General features: G+C 42.7%; 1 protein-coding gene across 3 annotated transcripts in view; it reads left to right on the top strand.

Annotated features, from left to right (window-relative positions):
* Positions 1-12,260, top strand: part of LOC122789296 (prosaposin) — a 705,108-nt gene that overhangs the window by 64,447 nt on the left and 628,401 nt on the right. For all 3 annotated transcript variants that reach the window (XM_044056612.1, XM_044056611.1, XM_044056610.1), the window contains exon 3: positions 11,098-11,172. In XM_044056612.1, the coding sequence (XP_043912547.1) occupies positions 11,098-11,172 (75 nt within the window). The remainder of the gene's footprint in view (positions 1-11,097; positions 11,173-12,260) is intronic.

The following is a 12,260-nucleotide window of genomic DNA, read 5'->3' as shown; positions in this document are numbered from 1 at the left end:
GTTAAGGTAGATTTGAGGTCTTTCAATGGTCTCACTGGGAAAGACCTGAGAGGATTATGCATAAGAAATGGATAACATGAGAGCTCAAAGATTGGGTAGTGGATGAAAGAGATGTCTCTAATCTTGCTGCTGTGCTAGGAGATCTTGAGCAGCTCACTGACTGGCTGGTGCAGAAATGTGCAGGATTGAGATTACATGAATGAAATTGCTGTAAAAGGGTGGGAGGAAGGTCATACCTGGTGATTAAACTTGAATGTCTACCCGAAGGGTTATGGGTTTAGTTTGTCAACTTTATGACCTCCTTGGTCTTTGACATGTTACAGCAGTCAAGCTACTCACTGTATGGATCACTGTTGGCTGCAGTCATAATCTTTCCTGCTACTTTTGCAGGTGAAATCATGACAACTGACTACTTGCAGAGCTTTGGTGTATAAGGTGCAACTAGATTGGCTGGTGCAGGGCAGGCAGTAGGCTTGAAAATAAGGTTGTGCAAGGTGGATAGCTGAATAAAGGCAAGTTGGTTGGGGAGTTCAAGCCATTTTAATTCTTAGTGTGTGCTGTGGCGTAGTATTTGATTTGTGGCAAACTTTGTTGTAGCACTGTTCCAAATTGCATAGAATAGAGTTTTGTAAGTTAGACTGGGCACCATACAGAAGAGAGCGAAGTGAAAATGTTTTTGCAAGGGTAGATGTTCTTCATCTCACATTGCTGCAGTCCCAACACTTGGGTAGTCCGCTGTCCACGGCCGGCCCGAATATCAAAGTATAAGGCTGACGGCGGTCATGGCGCATTTAACTGACGTCAGGACGTCAGGGTACAAATGCGCATGACCAGCGTCATATCCTCAGTCTTTTTTGCCGCATGGTCCGATGCAGAAGCAGCATTGCGAGTGCCGGTTGGCGTTCTGAGATTTTTCTATTTAGAAGTTTCAGACCGAGTTCAAAGTTGGCTAAGTACCCCGTTGGGGAATATTTTTGTTTTTTCTTGCCTCAGTCATTTACCGGATGTCAGAAAAAGTTAATTGCATTTCTTGTGGGAAACAGATACCGCATGGAGATTATCATACTTTGTGTATTCCTTGCTTAGGGCCTGGGCACGACATTGTTGGCTGTCGCTCTTGTGCTAGATTTAATAAACGCACTATAAAGAGAAGGTTGGATTGTGCAAGGTTAGTCTTTGGGAAGCGGTGCAATTATAAAATGCCGTCGGATGCTCCGACACCCGCTTCCTCGAAGCGCAAGGACAAGACAGTTAAGCCTAGGCTAGAAGAACCGTCTGTGCCGGACGCCGGTTCTTTAGAGGTGTCGGTGGAGCCGGTGGCTCCACCGGAGATTTCTTTGTGTTCAGAGTGAGACTTTATTATTGCAAGATGTGGCCTCTCAGGAGGCAAGTCAGGCTGAGGGGGCTTCTCAGGTTACTATACTCCCCTCCCTTCCTAAGGTGGTTAGGCCCTCTCCTTCTGTTACTAAGGCTTCTCCCAGGGGCAGGCCAGGTTTAGCTCTTCAGGTACTATGCCCGAGAAGCATATGCTTAAAATGGCAGAAGATTTGATTACTTTGATTAGGGGTTCTATGCCCCCTCCTGCTAAGAGACCTAGGGTGGAGCCTGAGCTGGGGGGTTTTGAGCAAGCTTCAGATGTTTCAGAGTCTTCGGCTGAAGACTTGCAGGAGTACTCTCCTTATTCTGATTCTGATGTGGATGGATGATTCTACTCCTTCTGCTACTCCTCCTGAGGATTTTTCTTTTTCTGAAACTCTTCATTCCATGAGGGAGCATTTTAAGTGGGAAGGTCAGGACTTCTCTGATTCCAGGAAAAGGCTTAGGGAATTTCTGTTTTTACCCCAGCATAGGCCTTTGGCTATACCTCCTGTTTTGGATGTAGTGGAAGATGTTTTTACAGAGGCTTCTCTTAATCCTGATTCTTTACCTCCTGCTCCTGTTAAACCGGATAGGTATTACAGGGTGCCTGACGTTCACAAGTATCTGTTTAAAAGTCCTAGGGCAGACCCAGAAACTGTTAGCCAGGGGCCTAAGGGTGTTAAGGCTTCTGTTAAGAATCCGGTTCCTACAGATAAGGAGGCTAGGGCCTTGGATAGATGGGGAAAGAAAGTTTATACTTCTTCCACTCTTGCTATAAGGGCTCTGAATTGCCAGTTTCACATGTTGAAATACCAAAACTATCTCCTTTCACAATTGAAGTCTAAGGTTGATGCTCTGGCAGTTGGTATTGATTATAAAGAGTTGCAAGATTTAGTCCATGTTTCTGAACAGGTGGGTAAGCATTCTTTGCAATGTGGTTTTGATGCTGTACAGGCCTCGTCTAGGGTGGCTGCCACTGGGACTGTTCTTCGCAGGCACGCCTGGCTGAGGGATCAGAATTTGTCTGAACATGTTAGAACAAGGATTTTAGATGCTCCTTTACAATCTGACGTGTTGTTTGGGCCTCCTGTTGAGACAGTCTTAAAGAAAATGGAAGACAAGGCTAAGTCTATGCAGACTGTTAAAGATTTTTTGCAAGTCCAGCCTCCAAAGTTTAGTAGAAATTGGCCTACTAAGGGGTGGACGTATCCTTCTTATGATTCCCAGTCTAGGGGTAGATCTAGACGGGGTAAGGGCAGAGCTCAGGGCTCTTTCCGGCCTAGAACAGGGAGTTCTCCTGCACAGGCTTCGGGTGAGGGCAGGGGTCAGTCCTTTCGTAAACAGACCCAATGACCTACCTTTTCAGCTGCCAGAGCCTGCTCGTCTGGCAGCACCTTTGGGAGGAAGGTTGGCACTCTTCAAAGAAAATTGGAGTTTAATTACCCAGGACAGATGGGTATTGGATATCATACACCACGGCTACAGGTTTTATTTCCATACCTTGCCTCCTTTCACAGGCATGCCAGACGTTCCTCCTCAACAAAGAATAGAGGCTCACAGACAGGTTTCTCTGTTGCTCCAACTGGGGGCCATACAGCCGGTCCCTCTGCCAGAAGTGGGCCTAGGATTTTATTCTCGCCTGTTCCTAGTACCGAAGAAGGGGAACACGTGGAGACCAATTTTGGATTTATCTATCCTCAACACTTATCTGGACATTCCCAAGTTCAAAATGTTGACGTTGCAGCAGCTTTTACCTCTGCTGGGCAAAGATCATTGGATGGTAACTTTGGATCTCAAGGAGGCTTACCTTCATGTTCCTATCAGACTCAGTTGCAGAAAGTATCCGCGTTTTCGAGCTGGGACTTCTCACTATCAGTTCTCTGCATTGCCCTTTGGCTTATCTACTGCGCCCAGTGTGTTCACGAAAGTTCTGGCTCCAGTGATAGCTTTCTTCAAACTAAAAGGAATACAGATCTATCCTTATTTGGACGACTGCCTGATTCTGGCTCAAGGAAAGGAAGAGCTTCTTCGTCATTTGGAGTATGTGATAGCAGTGCTAAGATGCCTAGGGAGATGCCTAGGGTATTCTGTGAACGAAATAAAGTCCAGTCTAGTACCCTCTCAAGACATGTGCTTTCTGGGTGTGAGACTGAATACAGCAGCCCAGATGGCCTTTTTAACCCCGGACAAACAAAACAGTCTATCCCTTTACTTCCATCAACTATCTCATCAGTCCGGGCTGACTGCAAGGACAGTCCTTCAAGCCTTAGGGTTCATGGCATCTTGTATTCTGGTGCTTCCCAATGCCAAACTGCATATGAGGAAGCTACAATGGTATCTCAAAAATGTATGGACACAGCACTGCCAGGATCTGGACACTGTCATTCCAATAATACCTTGCATTCAGAAGGAATTTTGTGGTGGGCTCAGGAATGTCACCTAAACAAGGGACTCTCTGTGACCCGGCCAGAGGCAAGTCAGATTTTAACGACAGATGCCTCAGACAAAGCTTGGGGAGCTCATCTGAATGGAAAATGGATACAAAACAAGTGGCCTGTCAGACTACAACATCTACATATCAACATGAAGGAGATGTTAGCAGTCCAGTTTGCATTAATAGCTTTCAAGGAATTCCTTCTTCCTGGACAGGTGTTGATTCTAACAGACAACACAACTGTCATGTGGTACATCAACAAGCAAGGGGGAACATTCTTATCCTCTATGCAGGCAAACAATGATTTTGTGGGAGACTGCTCTCAGTTTACAGCTCAATCTTCAGGCAAGGTTTCTGCCAGGAGCACAGAACTCCTTAGCAGATGTGTTGAGCAGACGAATTATGGATCCCCACGAGTGGAAATTGGATCCTCATGTATTTCAGAAATTGACAGTGTCATGGGGAACTCCAGACATAGATCTGTTCGCTTCTCCACTAAACCATCAGCTGCCAAAGTTTTGCACAAAAAGGTTTCATCCCACAGCTTGGAAAGTGGATGCGCTGTCTTTCAATTGGAGCAATCTTCATGTGTATGCCTTTCCACCTCTGCCTCTCCTCCCAAAGGTACTTCTGAAGGCCAGACAGGACAAGCCAAGGATGATTTTAATAGCTCCAGATTGGCCTCGACAGCACTGGTACCCATTACTGGGAAGTATAGTACGGAAGCCTCCATGGCCTTTGCCTTCGATTCCACACCTGTTGTCACAGGAAGACAGCCATTTGCTCAATGTCAAACTTCACACTCTCCACCTCACAGCCTGGCATATTCTGTTTTGAACCATAAAAGGTCTCAACTTCCACAACAAGTTTTGAATGTGATTTTGGAAGCTAGAAGGCCTAGTACAAGGAAAGTGTACGCAGATAAATGGAAGAGATTTTTATTTTGGAGTGCAGCAAAGGATTTTGATGTTTCTGAGCCTAATTTAAGTGTGGCTCTTCAATATCTTACTGAGTTACTGGACAAAGGTTTGTCCTTCTCTTCTATTAAAGTTCATGCTGCAGCAATTTCAGCTCACTATGATTGCGACCTGCCATTGTTTTCTCATCCTTTGTTCAAGCAATTTCTCGGAGGGGCAAAGAATATCAGACCCCCACGAAGAGCTCCTACTCCTGCTTGGGATCTCAATTTTGTGTTGGAGAAACTCACTCTACAACCTTTTGAGCCTGCAGCTACTGCTGAGTTGAAATATTTATCATGGAAGACTGCTTTTTTATTGGCCATTACCTCTGCAAGAAGGGTTTCTGAATTGCAGGCCCTTATGGCAGTTGAGCCTTTCTTGATTTTCCATAAGGATAGGGTATCATTACGTACTAATCCTTCCTTTATGCCTAAGGTGGTTTCTAGTGTGGCTTTAAACCAGACTATTCATTTGTCTACTTTTTATGCAAATCCCCAGAATAAAGGGGAAAAGATTTTGCACACTTTGGATGTACACAGGCAGTTGCGTTATTATTTGGACAGAACTAAAGGGTTCAGGCAGTCTCAGCAGTTGTTTGTTTCTTTTGCTTTGAGTTCTCAGGGCAAGCCTGTGTCAAAACATACTATTTCTAAGTGGATTGGGTTTTGCATTGCTTTCTGTTATTCCCATCATGGCAAGGAGGTTCCAGCTGGGATTAGGCCTCATTCCACTAGGGCTACTGCCACTTCCACAGCTTTTGAGGGAGTGGCAACCAAGGATATTTTAGAGGCAGCTACTTGGAGTTCTGTGCATACCTTCTCTAGGCATTATCACCTGCCACTTTACTCTAAGTCCAGGGCTGGTTTTGCCACTGCGGTTTTGCAGGGCATTTTGGCAGCTCCTGCTTCCTTATAGTTAGCCATCCTCCCTTATCTCTGCTTTGGGATTCTACCCAAGTGTTAGGACTGCAGCAATGTGAGATGAAGAACACAGTACAGTTTTGTACCTACCATAAATGTAGATGTTCGAAGATCCACATTGCTGCAGTCCAATTTGCCCTCCCTCCTTCCCCTCTGTACTTGGAGGTGGTTGTGTGGGTTGAGTTGTACATGTTGTGTGTATTATATCTATTGTACATATAGTTAGTGCAAGGGTGGTTGGTTATTTGTTTGTTGTCTTTTGGTTTTGACCTTTCTTTTTAAGGTCTTCTGACATCTAGGGCAAGAAAAGACTGAGGATATGACGCCGGTCATGCGCATTTGTGTCCTGACGTCAGTTAAATGCGCCATGACCGCAGTCAGCCTTATACTTTGATATTCGGGCCGACCGTGGACAGCGGACTACCCAAGTGTTAGGACTGCAGCAATGTGGATCTTCGAACATCTACATTTATGGTAGGTACAAAACTGTACTTTTTGGTTGCTGCAGTAAAGTTCTATAAGAGTCCCAGTTTTTTTTTTTCTTTTTTTTTTTTTTTAATATTTTGCTGTATAGGAGGGTCAAATGAATATGGTCAATGATAACACCTAGAAGTTTGGTTTCCTGCACTATTTCTATGGCAGTGTTGTCAGATGCAAGGATGTTGAAATGATCAATGACAAGGGAGGTGTGTTTGGGATGAGAGTACTAGTTTTTCTTTGGATTAAGAAAGATTTGGTCATTTCTTAGCCAGGATTCGAGTTTTTGAGTAGTTCTGGTAGTGATTGAGCCGTGCAGATTATGGTGGAATCAGCATATTGAATCAGGTTCCCAAGGTGAGAGGCAGTGTGAAGGTCATTTGTGAAAATGTTGGAGTAGGGGTCCTAGGATGGATTTTTGGGGAAATGCAGTAGGGTTGTGGAGAGAGGGTGAGAGTTTGTTGGACCATTTTCACTGCTTTGTTTACAATCCTTGAGTTAGCTCAAACTATTTTACTGTTATGTGAGAAGCCTAAGTTAGTGTGTTCTGAAGTAATAGGTGAGACACTGTCAAAGGCCATGGAGAGATCAAGGAATACTGAGGCTGTACAGCATCTTGCATCTTTGTCCTTGTTCATGGTGTCTGTAAAAGATGATAATGGGGCTGTATCTGTGCTGAGGCTAGGTTGGAAGCCATGTTGGGTTTTGGTTAAAAGATGATTTTGCAATAGATGTTGCATTGCCTGCTGATGGATACCTCTCTCGAATTTTGGCTATGGGTGACGAGATAGATGTAGGACGGAAATTGGATGGATCAAAAGAATTGCCTCCTTTTGTGGATGGGGATGATGTGAAATTGTTTCCATATGGTAGGTACTTCTGATTCGGGCAAAGACCTATTTAGAAGGATACTGATTGGGTAGGCAACTGAGTTAGCAACCGGTTTGAGGTGGTATGTGGGGAGATTTCAGCTGAGGTAGAGCAGGGTTTTAGTTTTTGTAGCAATTTCGTAATGGTGTCAGTGGGTATGGGCTGAAATGAAAATGGGGTTTGAGATTTGGGGGTTAGTAATGACATGGTTAGAAGTAGATGGTGGCCTGGGGTCAGTGTCTGAATAGGTTGAAGGGTGGGGGGTTCCAGCATTAGGGGTGTTGGTTAGTAGGTCTGAAACTGATTTTTATGAAGTGTTTGTTAAAAGTTTTCAGGCGTTTGTGATGGAGAGGTATCCTGTGATAGGGTGTGCTCTCCATATCTTCCAGGGTTAAGTAGAGAAGATATGGAGTGCCAAAATTTACTGGGGTTGATTTTATGCTGGAATTGAAGCTGGGAATATGACTCCTCTCTGATTTTAGTTTGGTCACTTTGTTACGCAGTGTTTTGAAATTAACATGATTTTGTTCATTTTTGTTTTGTTTCCAGGTTGACCGGGCTAGGTCCCTTTGCTTAATCAGGTGTTTACATTCCTTAGAGAGCCATGGCGCTGAGCTCTCTTATTTTTTTATTTATTTATTTTTTAATATATTCTTTCCATACAAATGGGAGCTAGTGTGTGAAGGAAGGTGTTTATTAAAGTATAGTACAGCATCATTAAGGGGCAGTTGTTTAAGGGGTGTCCAGTCTGTTTCCTGTAGGAGATGTATGCTAACATACAAGTTCCGAACTGATTTTATGGTGTGTACTCTTAGTTGTTGGGAGTTTGTTCTAAGGGAGTAAGCTGGTAAGGTCACTCTGGGAGCTAGGCAGTGTACCAGAAGAGGGGTAATTGGCATTGTGAGATACTAGGATCCAGTTTAGGGTGGATGGCAAGTAAGATCTTTGCTGCATCTTGTTGGAGCATTGATAAGCTGAGAATAAACATGGAGATTTATACTATTTGTGGGGGAGTTTTGCCAATCTATATATTTACATTTCCTAAGATTGTTTCATGGTTTGTTTGGGATGTCCAGGATAAAACATTTTCCAGCATTGGTATATTGTTACCTGGTGAGATATGTATTACTATTTTGCAAATTCTTTTTGATGTGTTAAGGTTCAAAAAGGAGATTAGCACCTCAGCATTGGAAAAGATGGGTATATTACTGGTATAGGGTGTGATGAGTGTAGAGTGATATAGAAGTGCTATCTCCCCCCCCCCCCCTACCCACACACTTTTTTTTTTCTTTTATGTATCTCTTCTGATTATTGCAAAGTTTGGCTGTATTATTTCTGAGTCTTGTACATTGGGATGTAGCCATGTTTCAATAAGGGTTAGTATGTCAGGTTTATTTTTATCAATCCTAGCATGCGTTGGGGCTGTTGTATATATCTCTATGGTTAAGTGTAAGTATCTTTAAGTCTTTGGGGTTACTCTTGTGGTTAGGATTAGAGGGTGGGCCAGGGTTAGCATGCATAGATAGGTAATGAGGAGTGTGTGTGTGTGTGTGTGTGTGTGTGTGTGTGTGTGTGTGTGTGTGTGTGTGTGTGTGTGTGTGTGTGTTTTTTTTTTTTTTAAATTCCTATGTGAGAGTACTGTAAAGTGTTTTCATAGGTGAGGAGGCCAGTTTGTGGCTTGAATAGAATAGGAGGGGATAGAGGAAAAGCTTGGGAGGTGATGTATGTGAAGCTGTGTTTATTGGGGAGAGGGTTTGAGGAGGTTGTGTACTGGTGTGTGGGGGGTATGCAAAAGATATATAACAAGTATTATATATGTTGATTTTAACATTTTAGATGTTGCTATGTTTATGATGTCCTACTATACTTGATGCTGCTATTTATCTAAGCTTTACAAGTTATTCCTGAGCTCTGCCTTCTCAATGAATGCGGTCTACACTTTGTATAATATATGACGTTGTTGTTGCTGTTTTGTATGCACTATATTATTATAATATTAGATGCAATGCCTACCATTTAATCACTTCTGTTTACAATAGATTATTTTATGTCTATTTATTCATTTATTTTAGGTCCAATTATTAGAGTAGCACTTTTGTGAATTAATCAACTGATTTTAATTGGCGTCACTATATAAGGCGCATGGATTTTATGGTTTGTTAATGATCTGAAGAAGCTACAAGCTAGTGAAAGCACTTATCGTCTGTCATTTTAACTAATAAACTTGGTATACATGTTATTTGGACTACTTCCAGCATTCTTTGAACGAACAGTAATTCTCCCTCTCTATCACCGCTTGCTTAAATTGGTAATGTAACAAATAAACTATTAATCAAGCAAGCGTGCTTTTAGCGTGTAACCAGGAAACTGTTATTTCTTTGATCTTGCAGTTTGTGATGAGGATGGGTGGGGTTTATGTGAGGGTGGGGTTTATGTGATTGGTCAGTGGTAAAATTATGTTGCAATGCTAGTTTGTGTGTATAGTAGAAGAGTAGGTGCTAAGCCTGGAGTTGCCTTAAAATAGTTTTGAGGTGGTGGTTGTATTGTGTTGGTAGAGTAAGATGCGTAAAAATGTGTAGTAGTGGGCATGTGAGTTCAAAGGGGATGGATGCAAGGGGATGGATGCAAGGGAGAGCAGACAAGTTTGGCTAAAGTGTGCAATGTGGGTGTGGACAGGGTTGGGTTGTATGCAGTTGGATCATAGGAATGAGGGGGGGGGGGAGTGGCTTGCTTAGGATAAGAGTAGAGGTGCTGGGGCAGGGGAGCGGAGTGAGCAGAGCGAACTTGAACAGGAAGAACCCTAAACCATCAGTGAGGTAGGATGTTCATGCATACAAAAGAACTCTAAATGCGTGTTTTGAGTCACTGCATCTAATTTTAATATTTTTGGGCTATTCGGTGTCTTTCCAGGGATATGTTACACTGATAAGTGAAATATGCTGAAGTGTTAATGCTGCTTCACCTTCAGCAGTAAAAAGGCCTAGGAGTGTGGGTGAATGAGTGGGGGGTGGGGATATCCTTCCAGCAGATTAAACACTACAAAACAATGCAAAGTAGACAAGTTATTTGCATATTTCCTTACATGGGTTTAACTTTAGTTGTTGCTTGTGTACTTCTTGCCAACTGCAGGTGAAATTCAGCTGTGCAAATTCTTTAGATAGTGCGAAAGGATAAGTGAAGTCTGACGGCTGCTGCTGCAGAAGGAATATGTGCTTGTTTCACTTTTTGTACAGTGAAAACTGCTGGATGGAGACTCGTACTTGGGACATGGGGTAGTGAAGTGACTCTGAACTTGGAGCCACAGCTGCAAATTTAGTGGGAGAACAAGCTGTGATGCAGGGAGGAGCATTCAATTCCTTGAGAGGAAAGCAACCCCCCCCCCCCAGATTCTTTGCCACCATAAACAATCGGTGAGGTAGGATGTTCATGGATCAAAAAAATGAATAAATGGATTTAAAACAAAGGAATACTAAACTTCTGGTATAAAAAATAATTTACACTTATTTTCAGACTGACTTTTTTTTTTTGTTTGTTTTTTTTACTGAAAGGAGGCTGGAACCTGTTCGTAATGGGCTTTGGGCTTTTGTGCTCAGTGCTGTATTTTTCTTTGACTGGTCAGTTGGTCTTTTAATATGGGAGTATGAGGAGTCGTACCTCAAGTTCTTGGCGCACAAAATGTAGACACAACCTAAAATGTGGGGGTGGGGGCCAAAGCCCTCAAAATGGGAAAAGATTTTAAATTCTCAAACTTGGAAAGTTACTAGAAGAATAGTTTTGTGTTGGCAAGTATTTTCTGAAGGATATGAAGTGTGAAATTTGTGTGTTATTTGGTGCCTTCAATCTTCAGTGATTTGCAGAATGCCGCATGTTGAGGAGTAGAATAAAATGAGGCAAATCTGGACAGTTAAGGTGTGTGGATTAGTCATTCTTGTTGACCAGTATAAATGGAATACATAGTTCATAAACTTTAAAATCTGTATTCGGTATATACATGCATTACATGGTGTAGCATTATTGCAGTTTGTAGACTGTTTTCATTTTGTAAGTCTTACTTAATATGTAATTTTTTTTTCCCCAGAAAAGTATAGAATGTGACTTGTGTAAACAAGTGATCACACTGGTGGGTAATTTCATCAAGGAAAATGGCACAGAGGTATGTTTAACTTTTATTTTATATACAGTATGGTGTAGTAAAACTGTATACAGTACTGTGATTTAATTCATGTGAGGCTCTGCTACATTCATGGCCACGCTTGTTTCGTAATGCTGGCACTTCTCCCAAGTTTGCATTCCCCCCCCATCTCTGTTCACTGTTCTCTGCCTGGCCTTAAGTTCACATTGTCTTAAACATACCTTTTAATGGGAAAACTCCAACCTAAAATTTAAAATTTTATTTTTGATTTGCTATTCTGTGCAGTAGTAAATGCATTGGAATATTCTGATACCCCAAAATGGCCATAGTAGAGCACTGCCATAATGAATGTTTCTTTTTTATAGGTTGATAGGTGGGTACTAGGCTATCTGCCCGAAGGCATTTATAAGCCTAGCCAAAATGTGTTGGCTTTTGCCGTCCCCTTAAATTAGTTCCCTGTGCCTCTGTCCAGCAGAGTCACTGAAGTGATCCCCGAGGTAAACTGTTTCCCATCCACTTGTCAAGATTTCTTTTGAAGAGTGTTGGCAAGGAGCTCTGCCTAATGTAGATTGGGATCTTGTTCCAAAGCATGGGAAGTCTCTGGGACAGGAATCTATCCCTCCAGCACATCCTATTTATTGTTGTGGTAAGGTTTAGATCCCTAGAGCATGTGGCTCGAGGGGATAATGTTTTCTTTAGGTGGAGCATGTCCATCAATTCTGGGTTGGACATAGCCTTGTATGTCAGGCAGAGATCACCTCTGAGTAGGCGGTATGCAACGGAGTACAACTGAAGTTTCTTCAGTCGAGCTGCATAGGGCATCTGTTCGATGCCATTGATCCTCTTGGTGAGGTACTTCTGTGGTCTTTCTAGCTGTTGCAGGTGTCTTTAAGGTACATCCCAAATGGGACATTGTACTCTAAGAAGGGTCTGACGAGTTAGTAGAGGGGCCCAATGACCTCTTTGATGTGGATGCAAACCCTTTTGTGATTAGGTGGGCCACATAGAAGGATTTTCTAACCACTTTGGCAATGTGATTATCAAAAGTGAGATTATCTACTTGGGTCCCCAAATCCCTTATTACGTCTTCCGTATTTAGGTGACTGCCA

Source organism: Protopterus annectens, chromosome 14.part0 (genome assembly GCF_019279795.1).
Source record: "Protopterus annectens isolate FY-2018-M chromosome 14.part0, PAN1.0, whole genome shotgun sequence".
Lineage (NCBI taxonomy): Eukaryota > Metazoa > Chordata > Ceratodontiformes > Protopteridae > Protopterus > Protopterus annectens.
Note: the sequence above shows the minus strand (reverse complement) of the source record. Positions and strands in the feature narration are given on the sequence as shown.